General features: G+C 34.0%; 1 protein-coding gene across 1 annotated transcript in view; it reads left to right on the forward strand.

Annotated features, from left to right (window-relative positions):
• Positions 1–16,825, forward strand: part of LOC134847527 (echinoderm microtubule-associated protein-like 6) — a 64,156-nt gene that overhangs the window by 34,584 nt on the left and 12,747 nt on the right. Inside the window, exons 20-21 of the mRNA XM_063864581.1 lie at positions 799–1,120; positions 12,112–12,269. Of these exons, the coding sequence (XP_063720651.1) occupies positions 799–1,120; positions 12,112–12,269 (480 nt within the window). The remainder of the gene's footprint in view (positions 1–798; positions 1,121–12,111; positions 12,270–16,825) is intronic.

Consider the following 16,825-nt stretch of genomic DNA (forward strand, 5'->3'; position numbering starts at 1 on the left):
GTCTTAAAATGCTCTAATAACTACAAATGTGCATCCATACATATTGATGCATTTATGAATGCGCTTAGGTATATATACAGTTTTTGAGTTAGAAATTCATCTGCTAAAAACTACGTTAATAGCACTCTCCAAATACGAACGTGGAAATGGAGCAAAACAGCGTGAACGATTTCTAGTTTCGAAAGTGGAATTTAACTTTTAGATTTGCAGCGGAATAAAAAGTTTACCTATTGATCCATTTTTCTCTAGTTGGGCTCATAATATCAGAAAAGCGCCAATCATAAATTGTTTTAGAAATTCAAAGAGCTTAAATGGCATCTATATTTTTTTCTTTAAATTTAAAAGTTGAAGATTTTTCTAGAAAGTCAGTGTTTTATGTTTACTTGCGTTCATTACTCTTTTCCAAGCTTCGATAATTTGCCATATTACGTTTGTATTGTAATAAACTTTGTGAGAAAATCCGCTTTGCCTTCTAATGCAATACTATGGGCACTCTGCGAAACAAGATTTTCTAACAAGTTTTGTCTTATCAGTTCAGATTTGTTAATAAATCGACCTGTTGGATGTCTCGAGATGTTCGGCTCTTAAACGTAGAAACGGTTTTGTGTAATGTTGCCTCAAAAAACGAGCACGGATTGTGGTGGGCCTCGAACCAACGACTTTTAGGTTTAGAGGTGCATACTTAACCTCTTCAGTATCACTTTCCTTACCACTGCCCTCGCCGCTATTTTATTTTGTCAGTAAGACTGTAACTCAACTTAACTCGCTTGGAGACTAATCGAAGCTTGTGATTTTCAGCGATGGTCATTCACGAGGTGTATGCATGTTAGACTTCAGCAGCAGTGGTCGCTATTTGTGCACTGTTGGTCTAGACCCCGATCACACTCTAGTTGTATGGAAGTGGCAAGAGGCTTTGAAAGTGTCCAAAATCCCCACTGGACCAAACAGGGTATTCACTGCACAGTTTAGACCAGACTCTGATTCGCATTTTGTGTCTGTCGGTCAGAAGCACCTGACATTTTGGACCGTTGCTGGATCGGCTTTGTTGCCGAAGAGACCGCACATTCCGCAGAATATGAATCACAAGAAGCAGACTATGCTGTCTGTTGCATTTGGAATTGTAAGTTTTAGCACATGGCATTCTAAGGAAACTGCAATGTTTACACATGCGCAGCGTAGTGTCTTAATACGAAGTGAACTTTTTTTTCTGACCCAAGTCGCAAATATTGGCGCTACTTTTGGTGACACCATTATTTTCACAAAATTGGTTGAAAGATCGATGGAAAACTCCCGTGTGCCGTCAATTTTGCTAGTCTCTTTCTACCGAATCACACGGCATTCGAAACTTGCAGTGGGGGGATTTTTGACGCATGTTTTGGATTTTTTTTTTCATTTTCTCAAAAACTACCCCGTCAAATCTGAAATCATCAAAGACTTCAAATATATGAAGTTTTTGTTGGAGTCTCACTTGCATAAGCTGCTATGCCTTGTTTTTGTAGAAAATAATTATGGCTCTAGAAAATGCCCAAATTTTGAACCGTTGATCGTTTCTTCGAAAATATTTTTTTTCTCGAAATCTACCGTACCGAAAAAGAAATATGATCAATCCAAAATGTTCAATCGCACGAAACAGTGTTAGGAATCACCCTTGAGTAAATATAAACGGCTACGCTCTTATTTTTGTGGAAAAATGTTATAGAAATATAAATTGTCTAATTTTGAAAGCGTTTGGTTTTTCTCTAGAACAATTCTGCCAAATTTGAGATGAAGGGCTCAATCGAAAGAAAAGGTGGCAGCATTTCTGTCTGCATGAGCAGCTACGCACTTACTATTTGCAGCAAATAAGTTTTGACTTAAGAAAAATCAACTTTTTGAAAATTTTGATTTTTTTCAAAAAGTTTTGATGGAAAGTAACCTTCCAAATCTGTTAGAAAGGGTTGAAATGAAAATTTCAGTACGTGGATTTTTTCTGCTCTTATTTTGGCTACGCCTGTATTTTTGTAGAAAATCAATTTTGTTTTTGGAAAAAAATGCTTTTTTTGAGATTGAGGGTAAAATCGAAGATTTAGTTGCAGGGACATCCCCAGCGTCAACGGATTCTATTAAATTTCGCAAGCAATCAGAAATGGAATTGAGGCCTCAAATATTTAACAATTGGACCAATTTTTGAATTTATGGCCATAGGAAATGTCAAATTTTTGAGATTTTGCTCGTTTTTTGGAAACTTTTTGACTTTTCTCAAAAATTACTTTGCCAAATCTGTTTTTAAGGGTGCAATAAAAAGAATACGTTTTGCAGATGTTTTGATCTAACTGTGTGTTGCCCTAACTTTTGAAGAAAATTTATTGCAAAATAAATGTAGTTTTTTTTGAAGATCTAGTTTTTTTTGAAAACTCGATTTTTTTCAAAAGCCACGACATTAAGGATTCTGACAGTAAGGATTCAATCAAATGAACAGATTGTGCGAGTTTTCTCCGTACAACAAATTGTGCCCTAGTGTTTGAAAGAAAAATATTTATGACTTTAAAAATGCCCGAATTTCGAAATTTTGCCTGTTTTCTAGAAACTTCAGATTGTTCTCAAAAGTTAGACTGCCGATCTGAAATTCGAAGTTAAAAAATTTTGCTTTTTAAGCGACTATGTCACATTATTTAAGAAAGGCAAATTTGGACCTAAACAAAAGAAATTTTCCGAATCCTATTTTCTCAAATCTGATTCTTTCGAAAACTACAGTGCCAACTCTACAATAACACCTCCAATACAAATAACAAGTTGTAGGTGTATCCTCTGGTATCGCCTGCATAGGCTGATTTTACCAATTGTGGCAAGGAATCTGATATGGACTTCGTGAACATCCATTAAGTGACATTTGGACCCATTTTTTGGGCTTAGCTCAATTTCTCTAAAATTCGAGGTCGAGAAATCAATCAAACGGAGATGTTTTACTGATTTCTCTCCCTAAAACTTGTTGTCAGTGTTTTTGATAATCAATCAGCCCCGAACTTTTCAGTTTTCGACATTTTGAAAATTACGCATAACGTTTTGCATCGTCGATCTATATCTATACAATATTTAAATGCGAGTGACAGCTATGTCCCATGTTTAAGCATAGTAATTTTGCATGTTTAACGAATGAATTTTTTCATGTTAAAGCTATATGATATACTGCAATGCTTAAGAAGTTTTTTCAATTAGTTTTCCGCAAGGTCATTAATTTTTCAGTATTTTTTTTCGAGGCCAAATTAAGCCTTTCTGTATGTATACCTGCTTTTTTTAAATTATTTTGATTGTCTGTATAACCGTCGCCTAGTTTTTTTAACTTTCATCTATTATCTATCTATCTATCTATTATGTGTTTAAATGCGGGCTTCACTGTCTCGCCATGTTTAAGCTTTTTCAACGTATTATTTTTGCGTTTTTAACAAAAGAATTTTTTCACGCTTAGGCTATATCGTATATTGCTGTTTAAGGTTTTTTTTTTCAATTTTCCAGTTTAAATTCAGTGTTTATTTCATCAAGTTTGAAATTAGCAACCCAATAGTAGTATTTTGTCAGAATTTGCCCTGGTTTTGCGATTCTGGCCTCCATATATGAAGAGAAAAATCCTTTTAGCTTACGAGATAGGCAATTTTCGAGATTTTTCAAAATTTCTAAAAAATTTACTTTAGAAAATTTCCTCAATTTTTGAATTTCTCAACCTGTAGTTGGGTGCTCTCAGAGGTTGCGATTCTTGTCTCGAGTTTTCACTTCTCAAATCCTTGTAGTTTTCGAGATATGACGTTTTTTTATGATTTTTTCAAGAAATTTCCAAAACGTTGAAGATCTCAATCCTTTTGTTGGATATTAAGAGGGTACTCTCGAAGGTTGCAAATCTTGCCTCTGATTATGGCTGCTCAAATCCTTGTAGTTTGCGAGATATGACTTTATTTTGGATTTTTTTTCGAAGTTTTTCAGAAAACATAGATATAAATAAATCCACAATATTTGAAATTACTATCTCTGTAGTGAGACTCTGACAGGGTCAGGGTACTCTCAGGAGTTGCGAGTTTTGCCGCCGAATATGACTGCTCAAATCCTTGTAGCTTTTAAGATATGACGGTTTTCATGATTTTCTCCGAAATTTTGAAAAAAACTTAAATGTGAAAAAATTCCAGGAGTTTGAAGATCTCAATGCTGTTATTGGAATCTGTGAGGTTACTCTCAGGGGGTTGCGAATCTTGCCTCAGATTCTGGCTGCTCGAATCCTTGTAGTTTTTCGAGATATGACGTTATTTTGGATTTTTTCAAAATTTTTCAGAAAAAGTTTCAGAATATTTGAAATTACCATCTCTGTAGTGAGACTCTGTCAGGGTCGGGGTACACTCAGGAGTTGCGAGTTTTGACTCACAATTTGATTGCTCCAACCCTTGTAGTTTTCCAGATAGAACGTTTTTTGTGATTTTTCGAAAAAAATTTCATGAAAATTAAATTAATTTTAAGTTTGAATTTCCTAACCTGTAGTTGGGGGGCTGTCAGAGTAATCTGAGGGGCTGCAAGTTTGGCCTCCAATTAAGAATGTCCAAATCATTTTTGTGATTTTTTTGGAAATATTCAGAAAACTCAAATTACAAAATAATTCGCTAAAGTGAAATTCCAACCCTGTAGTTGTCTACCTTCGAAGATAGCGAAAATTGCCATCAGTAAAGATTGCTCAAATTTTGGTAGTTTTCAAGATGTGATTACCGTTTTTTAGAAAACTTCAGGTGAAGTTTCTCAAAATTTGAATTTCCCGACGTCGTAGATAGGCAATTTTCGAGATTTTTCAAAATACCTAGAAAATTTACTTCAGAAAAATTTCTCAATTTTTGAAATTCTCAACCTGTAGTTGGGTGCTCTCAGAGGTTGCGATTCTTGCCTCAAGTTTTGACTTCTCAAATCCTTGTAGTTTTCGAGATATGACGTTTTTTTATGATTTTTTCAAGAAATTTCCAAAACGTTGAAGATCGCAATCCTATTGTTGGATGTTAAGAGGGTACTGTCGAAGGTTGCAAATCTTGCCTCTGATTATGGCTGCTCAAATCCTTATACTTTGCGAGATATGACTTTATTTTGGATTTTTTTCAAAATTTTTCAGAAAACATAGATATAAATAATTCCACAATATTGGAAATTACCATCTCTGTAGTTGTACTCTGCCAGGACCAGGGTACTCTCAGGAGTTGCGAATTTTGCCGCCGAATATGACTGCTCAAATCCTTGTAGCTTTTGAGATATGACGGTTTTTATGATTTTCTCCGAAATTTTCAAAAAAACTTAAATGTGAAAAAATTCCAGGAGTTTGAAGATCTCAATGCTGTTATTGGAATCTGTGAGGTTACTCTCAGGGGGTTGCGAATCTTGCCTCAGATTCTGGCTGCTCGAATCCTTGTAGTTTTTCGAGATATGACGTTATTTTGGATTTTTTTCAAAATTTTTCAGAAAACAGAAAAAGTTTCAGAATATTTGAAATTACCATCTCTGTAGTGAGACTCTGTCAGGGTCGGGGTACACTCAGGAGTTGCGAGTTTTGACTCACAATTTGATTGCTCCAACCCTTGTAGTTTTCCAGATAGGACGTTTTTTGTGATTTTTCGAAAAAAATTTCATGAAAATTAAATTAATTTTAAGTTTGAATTTCCTAACCTGTAGTTGGGGGGCTGTCAGAGTAATCTGAGGGGCTGCAAGTTTGGCCTCCAATTAAGAATGTCCAAATCATTTTTGTGATTTTTTTGGAAATATTCAGAAAACTCAAATTACAAAATAATTCGTTAAAGTGAAATTCCAACCCTGTAGTTGTCTACTTTCGAAGATAGCGAATATTGCCACCAGTAAAGGTTGCTCAAATTTTGGTAGTTTTCAAGATGTGATTACCGTTTTTTAGAAAACTTCAGGTGAAGTTTCTCAAAATTTGAATTTCCCGACGTCGTAGATAGGCAATTTTCGAGTTTTTTCAAAATACCTAGAAAATTTACCTCAGAAAAATTTCTCAATTTTTGAAATTCTCAACCTGTAGTTGGGTGCTCTCAGAGGTTGCGATTCTTGCCTCAAATCCTTGTAGTTTTCGAGATATGACGTTTTTTTATGATTTTTTCAAGAAATTTCCAAAACGTTGAAGATTTCAATCCTATTGTTGTATGTTAAGAGGGTACTGTCGAAGGTTGCAAATTTTGCCTCTGATTATGGCTGCTCAAATCCTTGTAGTTTGCGAGATATGACTTTATTTTGGATTATTTTTCAAAATTTTTCAGAAAACATAGATGTAAATAGTTCCACAATATTGGAAATTACCATCTCTGTAGTTGTACTCTGTCAGGACCAGGGTACTCTCAGGAGTTGCGAATTTTGCCGCCGAATATGACTGCTCAAATCCTTGTAGCTTTTGAGATATGACGGTTTTTATGATTTTCTCCGAAATTTTCAAAAAAACTTAAATGTGAAAAAATTCCAGGAGTTTGAAGATCTCAATGCTGTTATTGGAATCTGTGAGGTTACTCTCAGGGGGTTGCGAATCTTGCCTCTGAATATGGCTGCTCAAATTCTTGTAGGTTTCGAGATAATGACGTTTTTTTAGGTTTTTTTCAAAATTTTTCAGAAAAGTTACGTATAAAATGTTTCACAAAACTTGAAATTTTCATCTCTGTAGTGAAGCTCTGTCAGGGTGCACTAGGGAGTTGCGAGCTTTGACTCACAATTTGATTGCTCCAATCCTTGTAGTTTTCCAGATAGGACGTTTTTTGTGATTTTTCAAAAAAATTTTCATGAAAATTAAATTAATTTTAAGTTTGAATTTCCTAACCTGTAGTTGGGGGGCTGTCAGAGTAATCTGAGGGGCTGCAAGTTTGGCCTCCAATTAAGAATGTCCAAATCATTTTTGCTTAATAGATACGTCGATTTTTTTGATTGTTTTGGAAATATTCAGAAAACTCAAATTACAAAATAATTCGTTAAAGTGAAATTCCAACCCTGTAGTTGTCTACTTTCGAAGATAGCGAATATTGCCATCAGTAAAGATTGCTCAAATTTTGGTAGTTTTCAAGATGTGATTACCGTTTTTTAGAAAACTTCAGGTGAAGTTTCTAAAAATTTGAATTTCCCGACGTTGTAGATAGGCAATTTTCGAGATTTTTCAAAATACCTAGAAAATTTACTTTAGAAAAATTTCTCAATTTTTGAAATTCTCAACCTGTAGTTGGGTGCTCTCAGAGGTTGCAATTCTTGCCTCAAGTTTTCACTTCTCAAATCCTTGTAGTTTTCGAGATGTAACGTTTTTTTATGATTTTTTCAAGAAATTTCCAAAACGTTGAAGATCTCAATCCTATTGTTGGATATTAAGAGGGTACTGTCGAAGGTTGCAAATCTTGCCTCTGATTATGGCTGCTCAAATCCTTGTAGTTTGCGAGATATGACTTTATTTTGGATTTTTTTTCAAAATTTTTCAGAAAACCTAGATATAAATACTTCCACAATATTTGAAATTACCATCTCTGTAGTGAGAATCTGTCAGGACCAGGGTACTCTCAGGAGTTGCGAATTTTGAAAATCTTTACCCTGTAGTTGTCCAATATTTGAAATAACCATCTCTGTAGTGAGACTCTGTCAGGACCAGGGTACTCTCAGGAGTTGCGAATTTTGAAAATCTTTACCCTGTAGTTACCCTGTATTTTGGTAGTTTTTACGATGTGATTACCGTTTTTTTGAAAACTTCAGGTGAAGTTTCTAAAAACTTGAATTTCCCGACGTTGTAGATAGGCAATTTTCGAGATTTTTCAAAATACCTAGAAAATTTACTTTAGAAAAATTTCTCAATTTTTGAAATTCTCAACCTGTAGTTGAGTGCTCTCAGAGGTTGCAATTCTTGCCTCAAGTTTTCACTTCTCAAATCCTTGTAGTTTTCGAGATATGACGTTTTTTTATGATTTTTTCAAGAAATTTCCAAAATGTTGAAGATCTCAATCCTTTTGTTGGATATTGAGAGGGTACTGTCGAAGGTTGCAAATCTTGCCTCTGATTATGGCTGCTCAAGTCCTTATACTTTGCGAGATATGACTTTATTTTGGATTTTTTTTCAAAATTTTTCAGAAAACATAGATATAAATAATTCCACAATATTGGAAATTACCATCTCTGTAGTTGTACTCTGTCAGGACCAGGGTACTCTCAGGAGTTGCGAATTTTGCCGCCGAATATGACTGCTCAAATCCTTGTAGCTTTTGAGATATGACGGTTTTTATGATTTTCTCCGAAATTTTCAAAAAAACTTAAATGTGAAAAAATTCCAGGAGTTTGAAGATCTCAATGCTGTTATTGGAATCTGTGAGGTTACTCTCAGGGGGTTGCGAATCTTGCCTCTGAATATGGCTGCTCAAATTCTTGTAGGTTTCGAGATAATGACGTTTTTTTAGGTTTTTTTCAAAATTTTTCAGAAAAGTTACGTATAAAATGTTTCACAAAACTTGAAATTTTCATCTCTGTAGTGAAGCTCTGTCAGGGTGCACTAGGGAGTTGCGAGCTTTGACTCACAATTTGATTGCTCCAATCCTTGTAGTTTTCCAGATAGGACGTTTTTTGTGATTTTTCAAAAAAATTTTCATGAAAATTAAATTAATTTTAAGTTTGAATTTCCTAACCTGTAGTTGGGGGGCTGTCAGAGTAATCTGAGGGGCTGCAAGTTTGGCCTCCAATTAAGAATGTCCAAATCATTTTTGCTTAATAGATACGTCGATTTTTTTGATTGTTTTGGAAATATTCAGAAAACTCAAATTACAAAATAATTCGTTAAAGTGAAATTCCAACCCTGTAGTTGTCTACTTTCGAAGATAGCGAATATTGCCATCAGTAAAGATTGCTCAAATTTTGGTAGTTTTCAAGATGTGATTACCGTTTTTTAGAAAACTTCAGGTGAAGTTTCTAAAAATTTGAATTTCCCGACGTTGTAGATAGGCAATTTTCGAGATTTTTCAAAATACCTAGAAAATTTACTTTAGAAAAATTTCTCAATTTTTGAAATTCTCAACCTGTAGTTGGGTGCTCTCAGAGGTTGCAATTCTTGCCTCAAGTTTTCACTTCTCAAATCCTTGTAGTTTTCGAGATGTAACGTTTTTTTCTGATTTTTTCAAGAAATTTCCAAAACGTTGAAGATCTCAATCCTATTGTTGGATATTAAGAGGGTACTGTCGAAGGTTGCAAATCTTGCCTCTGATTATGGCTGCTCAAATCCTTGTAGTTTGCGAGATATGACTTTATTTTGGATTTTTTTTCAAAATTTTTCAGAAAACCTAGATATAAATACTTCCACAATATTTGAAATTACCATCTCTGTAGTGAGACTCTGTCAGGACCAGGGTACTCTCAGGAGTTGCGAATTTTGAAAATCTTTACCCTGTAGTTGTCCAATATTTGAAATAACCATCTCTGTAGTGAGACTCTGTCAGGACCAGGGTACTCTCAGGAGTTGCGAATTTTGAAAATCTTTACCCTGTAGTTACCCTGTATTTTGGTAGTTTTCACGATGTGATTACCGTTTTTTTGAAAACTTCAGGTGAAGTTTCTAAAAACTTGAATTTCCCGACGTTGTAGATAGGCAATTTTCGAGATTTTTCAAAATACCTAGAAAATTTACTTTAGAAAAATTTCTCAATTTTTGAAATTCTCAACCTGTAGTTGAGTGCTCTCAGAGGTTGCAATTCTTGCCTCAAGTTTTCACTTCTCAAATCCTTGTAGTTTTCGAGATATGACGTTTTTTTATGATTTTTTCAAGAAATTTCCAAAATGTTGAAGATCTCAATCCTTTTGTTGGATATTAAGAGGGTACTGTCGAAGGTTGCAAATCTTGCCTCTGATTATGGCTGCTCAAGTCCTTATACTGCGAGATATGACTTTATTTTGGATTTTTTTTCAAAATTTTTCAGAAAACATAGATATAAATAATTCCACAATATTGGAAATTACCATCTCTGTAGTTGTACTCTGTCAGGACCAGGGTACTCTCAGGAGTTGCGAATTTTGCCGCCGAATATGACTGCTCAAATCCTTGTAGCTTTTGAGATATGAAGGTTTTTATGATTTTCTCGGAAATTTTCAAAAAAACTTAAATGTGAAAAAATTCCAGGAGTTTGAAGATCTCAATCCTGTTATTGGAATCTGTGAGGTTACTCTCAGGGGGTTGCGAATCTTGCCTCTGAATATGGCTGCTCAAGTTCTTGTAGGTTTCGAGATAATGACGTTTTTTTTAGGTTTTTTTCAAAATTTTTCAGAAAAGTTTCGTATAAAATGTTTCACAAAACTTGAAATTTTCATCGCTGTAGTGAGGCTCTTTCAGGGTGCACTCAGGAGTTGCGAGCTTTGACTCACAATTTGATTGCTCGAATCCTTGTTGTTTTCCAGAAATGACGTTTTTTGTGATTTTTCAAAAAAAATTTTCATGAAAATTAAATTAATTTTCGAAGTTTGAATTTCCTAACCTGTAGTTGGGGGGCTGTCAGAGTAATCTGAGGGGCTGCAAGTTTGGCCTCCAATTAAGAATGTCCAAATCTATTTTGCTTAATAGATACGTCGATTTTTGTGATTTTTTTGGAAATTTTCAGAAAACTCAAATTGCAAAATAATTCGTTTAAGTGAAATTCGAGATGTGATTACCGTTTTATAGAAAACTTCAGGTGAAGTTTCTCAAAATTTGAATTTCCCGACGTTGTAGTTGGTTACTGTAAGAGTACTCTCAGGAGGTGCAGATCTTGCGTCGAAATGCGACTGCTCAATTGCTTTCAATTTCCCAGATGACGTTTCCTAGTTCATTTTAGGTTTTTTGAAGAACTTATATAAAAATTAATGTTTATGGTTCTTCAAAATTTGTATAAAAAACTTCAATAAAAAACTTTGCAAAATTTGTAATTACGAACCCTGTAATTGAGTGCTGTCAGAGTACACTCAAAGAATAGTTTTTTGAGTTGTTGAAAATTCGAAGCACCGGAGGTGCGTTACACGCTAGCTTAATTTAAACTATCAAACAGTTACCTCCAGCTGTGACTGGACCCCTAGTCTGTTTTTTTTTGCGGTATTAACATCATATCTTGATTGTTGTTTTGGTGGCTATTGTTTGAAAACTGTGATGTGACCATGGCGCAGACGCTAGGAGAGGTGATTGATAGTTTTGAGGTCAAGGCTTTGATATCGGAACATAGCAAATTTTTTCATCTCATAATTTTTTACTTTTCTTTCATTTTTTAGTGTTTGACTTTTTAAGAGATTTTTTGACGCTTGTTTGCGAAGTGCAGCTTCGCATCTGTGTTGAAGTTTTTTCTCTACTCCATTTTTGGTTTTGATTCAATTTCTGGTCAAAAAACGATTCAAATAAGAATTCTTGTGTTTAAACAAGTTTTATTGAAATACTGTTTCCAAGATTTCACCTCCAATAAATTATATTGCTCAAAGTAAGATGAATTCTTACGAGATGTATATTGAGTTTGAATCCTGATTAGTGATCCAGATAATGAGTGTATGAGAATATATATTGCTACGTTTTGTGTGCGTGTTACCTTGTTTGCATTTGTTAAGGAACTAGGATATAATAATGTCATTGTCGATGAATAATTTGAACCAGCGCTTGTATAAATCAAGTGTTTTTCTTTCACTCTTAATATACTGACGCTTGATTTTTTGTTTAATTGACTACCCTTCCGATAAGCAATGGTATTGCAGTCGGGTTCTAGACTTTTTTCCCTAAAAACTTTGTCCTCAGGATGATCTCCAATTTCAAAATCTAAGCTCATTTTTTGGGACTTATTTATGCTCATTTCATTTCAAATTCATTAAATAACAACATGTTAAGCTCTACAATTACAGAAGTAGAAACGGCGCAAAAAAGTGAATTAATTTGAGTTTCTGAAGTGCAGTTTAAGTTAAGAATTCAAATACCACTTGAAAAATTACTACATTTTTAACCAGTTTTCTGTGACTGTTGCTTAGCATAATTTCTTTTCTAATTGGTTTTTAAGCATTTGTTGAATAGGTTTGCGAAGTTGAGGTTCACCTCTGTGTTATTTTTTGTCGCTAGGGGTTCCTTCCCATGTCGTGTAATGGACCTAATGTCGATTTCAGGACCAGCTGACATTCACAGGTGCCATGAGCGGAGACATCTATGTGTGGAAGAGGCACATTCTAAGTAGAGTAGTCTCGAAGGCTCACAAGGGCCCAGTGTTCTCTCTGTTCACAACTCTCAAGGACGGGCTCATAGTATCCGCTGGAAAAGACAAAAAGTATGTAAGCATTTTCCAATCAAACAAACTTGATTTATCCGCATTTTTCTGCTGGCTGAGGAATGAAAGATATCCAAGTAAGCACTTGTCAGTATGCAGAAGTATCTCGCTTATACGTATTTCACTTCAAAGGGCGATTTTGAAACATTCAGAATTGGTTTCCCTAATCCCCATTTCAAAATCACGTATGAAGACAAGCGAATCTAAGCTGAGAGTTAAAAACGTTTTTCTCAAATGGGGTTTGTTACTTGCGGACAAAACTTGCTGAAAATGATCATCAAAATTGAGATATCTACCATAATTAGTATAGTGTTATTTGTTTTGCTGCATAGTTGCCGTTTTTCGTTCTGATTAGTTGGAGTCTAACCACGTGTTGTTGGCTTAGTGGATGCTCTGAAAATTTTAAAAGCTTGCTTAGTGCTAGTGGTTGTTTCTCGTCTGGTTTTTCTGAGATTTTTTCAAGTTGATGATTTTTTCAAGTTTTTTTTATGACAACAATTTTCTTAGCTTTTCTTTGATATCATATCAATAGATGCCTATGCTCGTGTTTTTGATGTAGTGAACGCTCGGCAAAGACTAAAAGTTTGTTTAATGCTGGTGATTGTTTTTCTCGTATGTTTTTTTCTGAGGTTGAATTTCTCGTATTTCCAAAAAAAAATATCTTAGATTTTCAAGTTTTTTTTGTATGGCAACATTTTCCTTTACCATTCGTTGGTTTCACTTTAATTGATGTGTATCCGCGTGTTTTTGACCTTGTGAGTGCTTGAAAGTTACAAAATGTTTGTTTAATGTTAGTGGTTGTTTTTCCGCCTATTTTTCTGAGATTGAATGTTTCGTACTTCCAAAAAAGTTGTTGAAATTTTTAGATTTTTTTCTTTTTAGTTGTTTCCATCTCACTAACTGTTTGGTAGCTTGCAATGCTCAGCTTCTGTTGTATCTAACTCAATATTTCTCGCAATTTTTTTAAATGCATAATTTATACAAAATGTGGTTAATGCTTTTAAATTTTTGCAGGTAAAGTTAGTGTGGTTGAGTTTGTTATATTACATGTAAAATCATGTCTATTTTTATTTGGTTCTAATTTTGCTGAATGGCATTGGTAATATATTAGCATATGTAGCTGCTTTATCTGCTGATTGTTAAGCTTGGTGGCCGAGAGAACGGTTATGAGACTGCAATATTTACTACTTTGAGGCTTATTCTATGTTTCTTACTTCCTTTTAAACAGCTCCTTTTTTGTCGTGTTCTCGGTAGTGTTTGCGAAGCGCCGCTTCACCTCTGTGTGAAGCTGGTTCTGCTTCATTTTGAGAAGTTTCATTGATCAAATCAACTCAATTTGAAAGTTGCTTACTTAAAAAGTGATTTTTTTTTTCGGATGACATTTTTTTGATCAGATAGTAATTTTTGGATCGTGAATCTAAGCTCATTTTCTGGAGTGTTGACTGCAAACCTCTTAGGTTCAATCCAATACGTAGCAAAGTTATAGTGTTTGAGTCGCTAGTGTTTGCTAAGCGCAGCTTCACCTCTGTTCATTTTGGGTCTGCTTTATTTTGAGAACTTTCATTGATCAAATCAACTAAAAAAAAGTTGCTGACTCAAAAAGTGAATGTTGTTTCTTTTTCGGATGAGCCTTCTTTGATCAAATGGTAATTTTTCAGATCTCGAATTTCAGCTCATTTTCTGTTGTTTTAACAAAGTTATGTAATTTCATGTTTAAAAATTGGATTTTTGTTGAGACCACCCTTAGGGGTGGGAATGAACCAACGTGTAGTTTGTTTTCGCTTTCTGTCTTCCGGAATCTGTTGCTCGTTATTCTTCTTTTGATGGCGAAAGAACCTAATAAACAAATAAAATATTTTGAAACTTTTGTTTTCGCTGCTCCTTTTGCCATTTTTCAATGATATCTTTTCCGTTTCACCATTTGATTTCATGAAACTAATTCATTACCGACTTTCGCCTCGAAGGTTAATTTTGATTGAATATTTCGTTTTAACGATCACGTTTTTTGTTTCTATTTCGATGAATTATCCGTTTCACCATTTGATCGCCATTTGAAACCAATTCGTTTCTGAATCGATTTTATTTGGTACCAAAATAGTGTTTGCTGTTTTTTGTTTTTTTTTTATTAGCGAAATCCATCTAGCTTTGTGTTTTTCTTCATTGGATGGTAAATGACCTCTTCTAAACAGTTGACACGTTCTGAAGTTTTCCTTTAGTTGTTTTGCCATTTCCTTAACCTTGACCTGTGGGTTTCACTCTTTGATCTCATGAATCGATTTTTATTTCAGAATCAATCATTATTTTAGTACAAAATTGTTTTTTTTCAAGTTTTTGTTTTCTATGTTTCCAGAATAATTGTTGCTACAAGTTAAGCTCTGATTTGATGGCAAATGACCGCTTCTCAACAGTTTAAAATTTAAAAACTTTTGTTTTAGCTGCACCTTCCGAAGTTTTGCCAATGATGAGTTATCTGTTTCGCCATTTCATCTCATGAATCGGTTTTTGTTTTTGTACAAAAATGTTTATTTTTAACTTTTTGTTTTCTTTGTTCCCAGAATAATTGTTGCTACAAGTTCTGTTTTGACATGATGGCAAATGACCGCTTCCCATCATTCGAGATGTTCTGAAAACTTTTGTTTTTATTGTTTTGCCATTTATTGTACTTTGACCTATGAATCGACACCATTTAATCATAATCGATTTTTATTGCAGAATCATTTTTGACTTTTTAACAAAAGTGTTTTCTTAGCGTTTTGTTTTTCTTGTTCCCACAATAATTGTTGCTACAAGTTCTATTTCGATAAGATGGCAAATGACCGCTTCTGAGCAGTTTAAATTTTATTAATTTTTCTTTTAGGTTCACGATTTGTAGTTTCCCCAATGATGAGTTATCCGTTTCACCATTTGATCACATGAAACTAAATCATTTCTGAATCGAATTTTGTTTTGGTACAATTTGTGTATGTTTTTTTTTCTTTTTTATACATTTCTTAAATGTTTAGTTTGTTAACACTGCTTCACGGTGATCTTTTTTGTTTCTCCCATGTTGAATTATCTGTTTCAACGTTTGATCCCATGTCAAAATCAATTTCTGAATCGAAATTTTTCAATTTTGTTTTCTCATTCCAGTTCAATTTGGTTCAAGGTGATCGTTTTTGATTGCGAATGAATACTTTTGAACAGTTAAATTGTAATTAATTTCTTTCAAGTGCTTATTTTGCCATTTTTTCAATGATGAATTGTCAGTTTCACCCCTTGATCACATGTTCATTTCTAAACCGATATTTTTGCTGTCCAACGAGAAATTCAACAATTTCTTCTCTTGACACTGATTTTTTTTCCGACTCGAGTGTTATTACGCAATAGTTGTTTTCGTTTTCTTATTTTGTTTTCCAGAGTAATGATTGATTCGTATTATTTTTTATAAGATAGCGAATGAACACTTTAACACAAAAAATCTTCTTTCAAGTTCTCATTTTGCCGTTTCTTTAAGGATCAATTATCTGTTTCACCATTTGATCAATTGAAACTATTTCTTTTCTGAATCGAAAATAAGTTAGTACAAAACATGTTTGGTTTTCTGTTTTACTTTTTTTGCTACCGTTTTCTCTCGTTATTCACTTGACGGGAGTTGACCGGTCCTCAACAGCCAAACAGCCAAATTATGTTGAAAACTCATCTTTTGTGATGCTCGTTCCAATGATGATTTGTCCGTTTCACCATTTGAGCACATGAAAATAATTCGTTTCTGAGTCGAGTTATATTTGGTGAAGTTGTATTAGTGTTCGCTTTTGTAGTTTTCTTGATTTCTGAAACAATTTTTGGTCCTTTCTGTTCTTTCTTTGATAGCCATTGACTATTCACTTTCCTTTGACGTGCGCGTTCTCTAGTTTATCCAATGATGAGTTATACGTTTCACAATTTGATCACATGAAACTAATCCATTTCTGAGTTGAACGTTTTATGGTACAAAATTAGTGCTCACCTTTTTTGCCTCTTTTTCGCGGAATCTCTTTCGATTCTCCATTTTTCATTTGATGGCGAATGAACCTTTCTAAACAACAAAAATATTTTTAATCTTTCATTTTGCCACTTTCGCAATGATGACTTATCCGTTTCACCCTTTGATTAAATGAAACTAATTCTTTTCTGGATCGTTTTTTTGTACAGAAATAATGTTCTTTTTTTAATCTTTTTTTCCTTTCGAAAATCTCTGTCGCTTTGTGTTTTCCTTTATTGGATGGTGAGTGACTGCTTCTAATTAGTTGAAACGCTCCGGAAATTTTTTCACTAGTTGGTGCCATTTCTTTTAACTTGACCTATGGGTTTCACCATTTGATCACATGAATCGATTTTTTTGAAAAAAAGTTTTTGTTAAAAACTTTTTGCTTTCTTTGTTCTCAGAATAATTGTTGCTACAAGTTATGTTTTGACATGATGGCAAATAACCGCCTTCCATCATTCGAAATGTTCTGAAAACTTTTGTTTTTGTTGTTTTGCCATTTATTGTACTTTGACCTATGAATCAACACCATTTTATCATATGAATCGATTTT

The sequence above is a fragment of the Symsagittifera roscoffensis genome, chromosome 6 (assembly GCF_963678635.1).
Source record: "Symsagittifera roscoffensis chromosome 6, txSymRosc1.1, whole genome shotgun sequence".
In the NCBI taxonomy this organism is placed as follows: Eukaryota; Metazoa; Xenacoelomorpha; order Acoela; family Convolutidae; genus Symsagittifera; species Symsagittifera roscoffensis.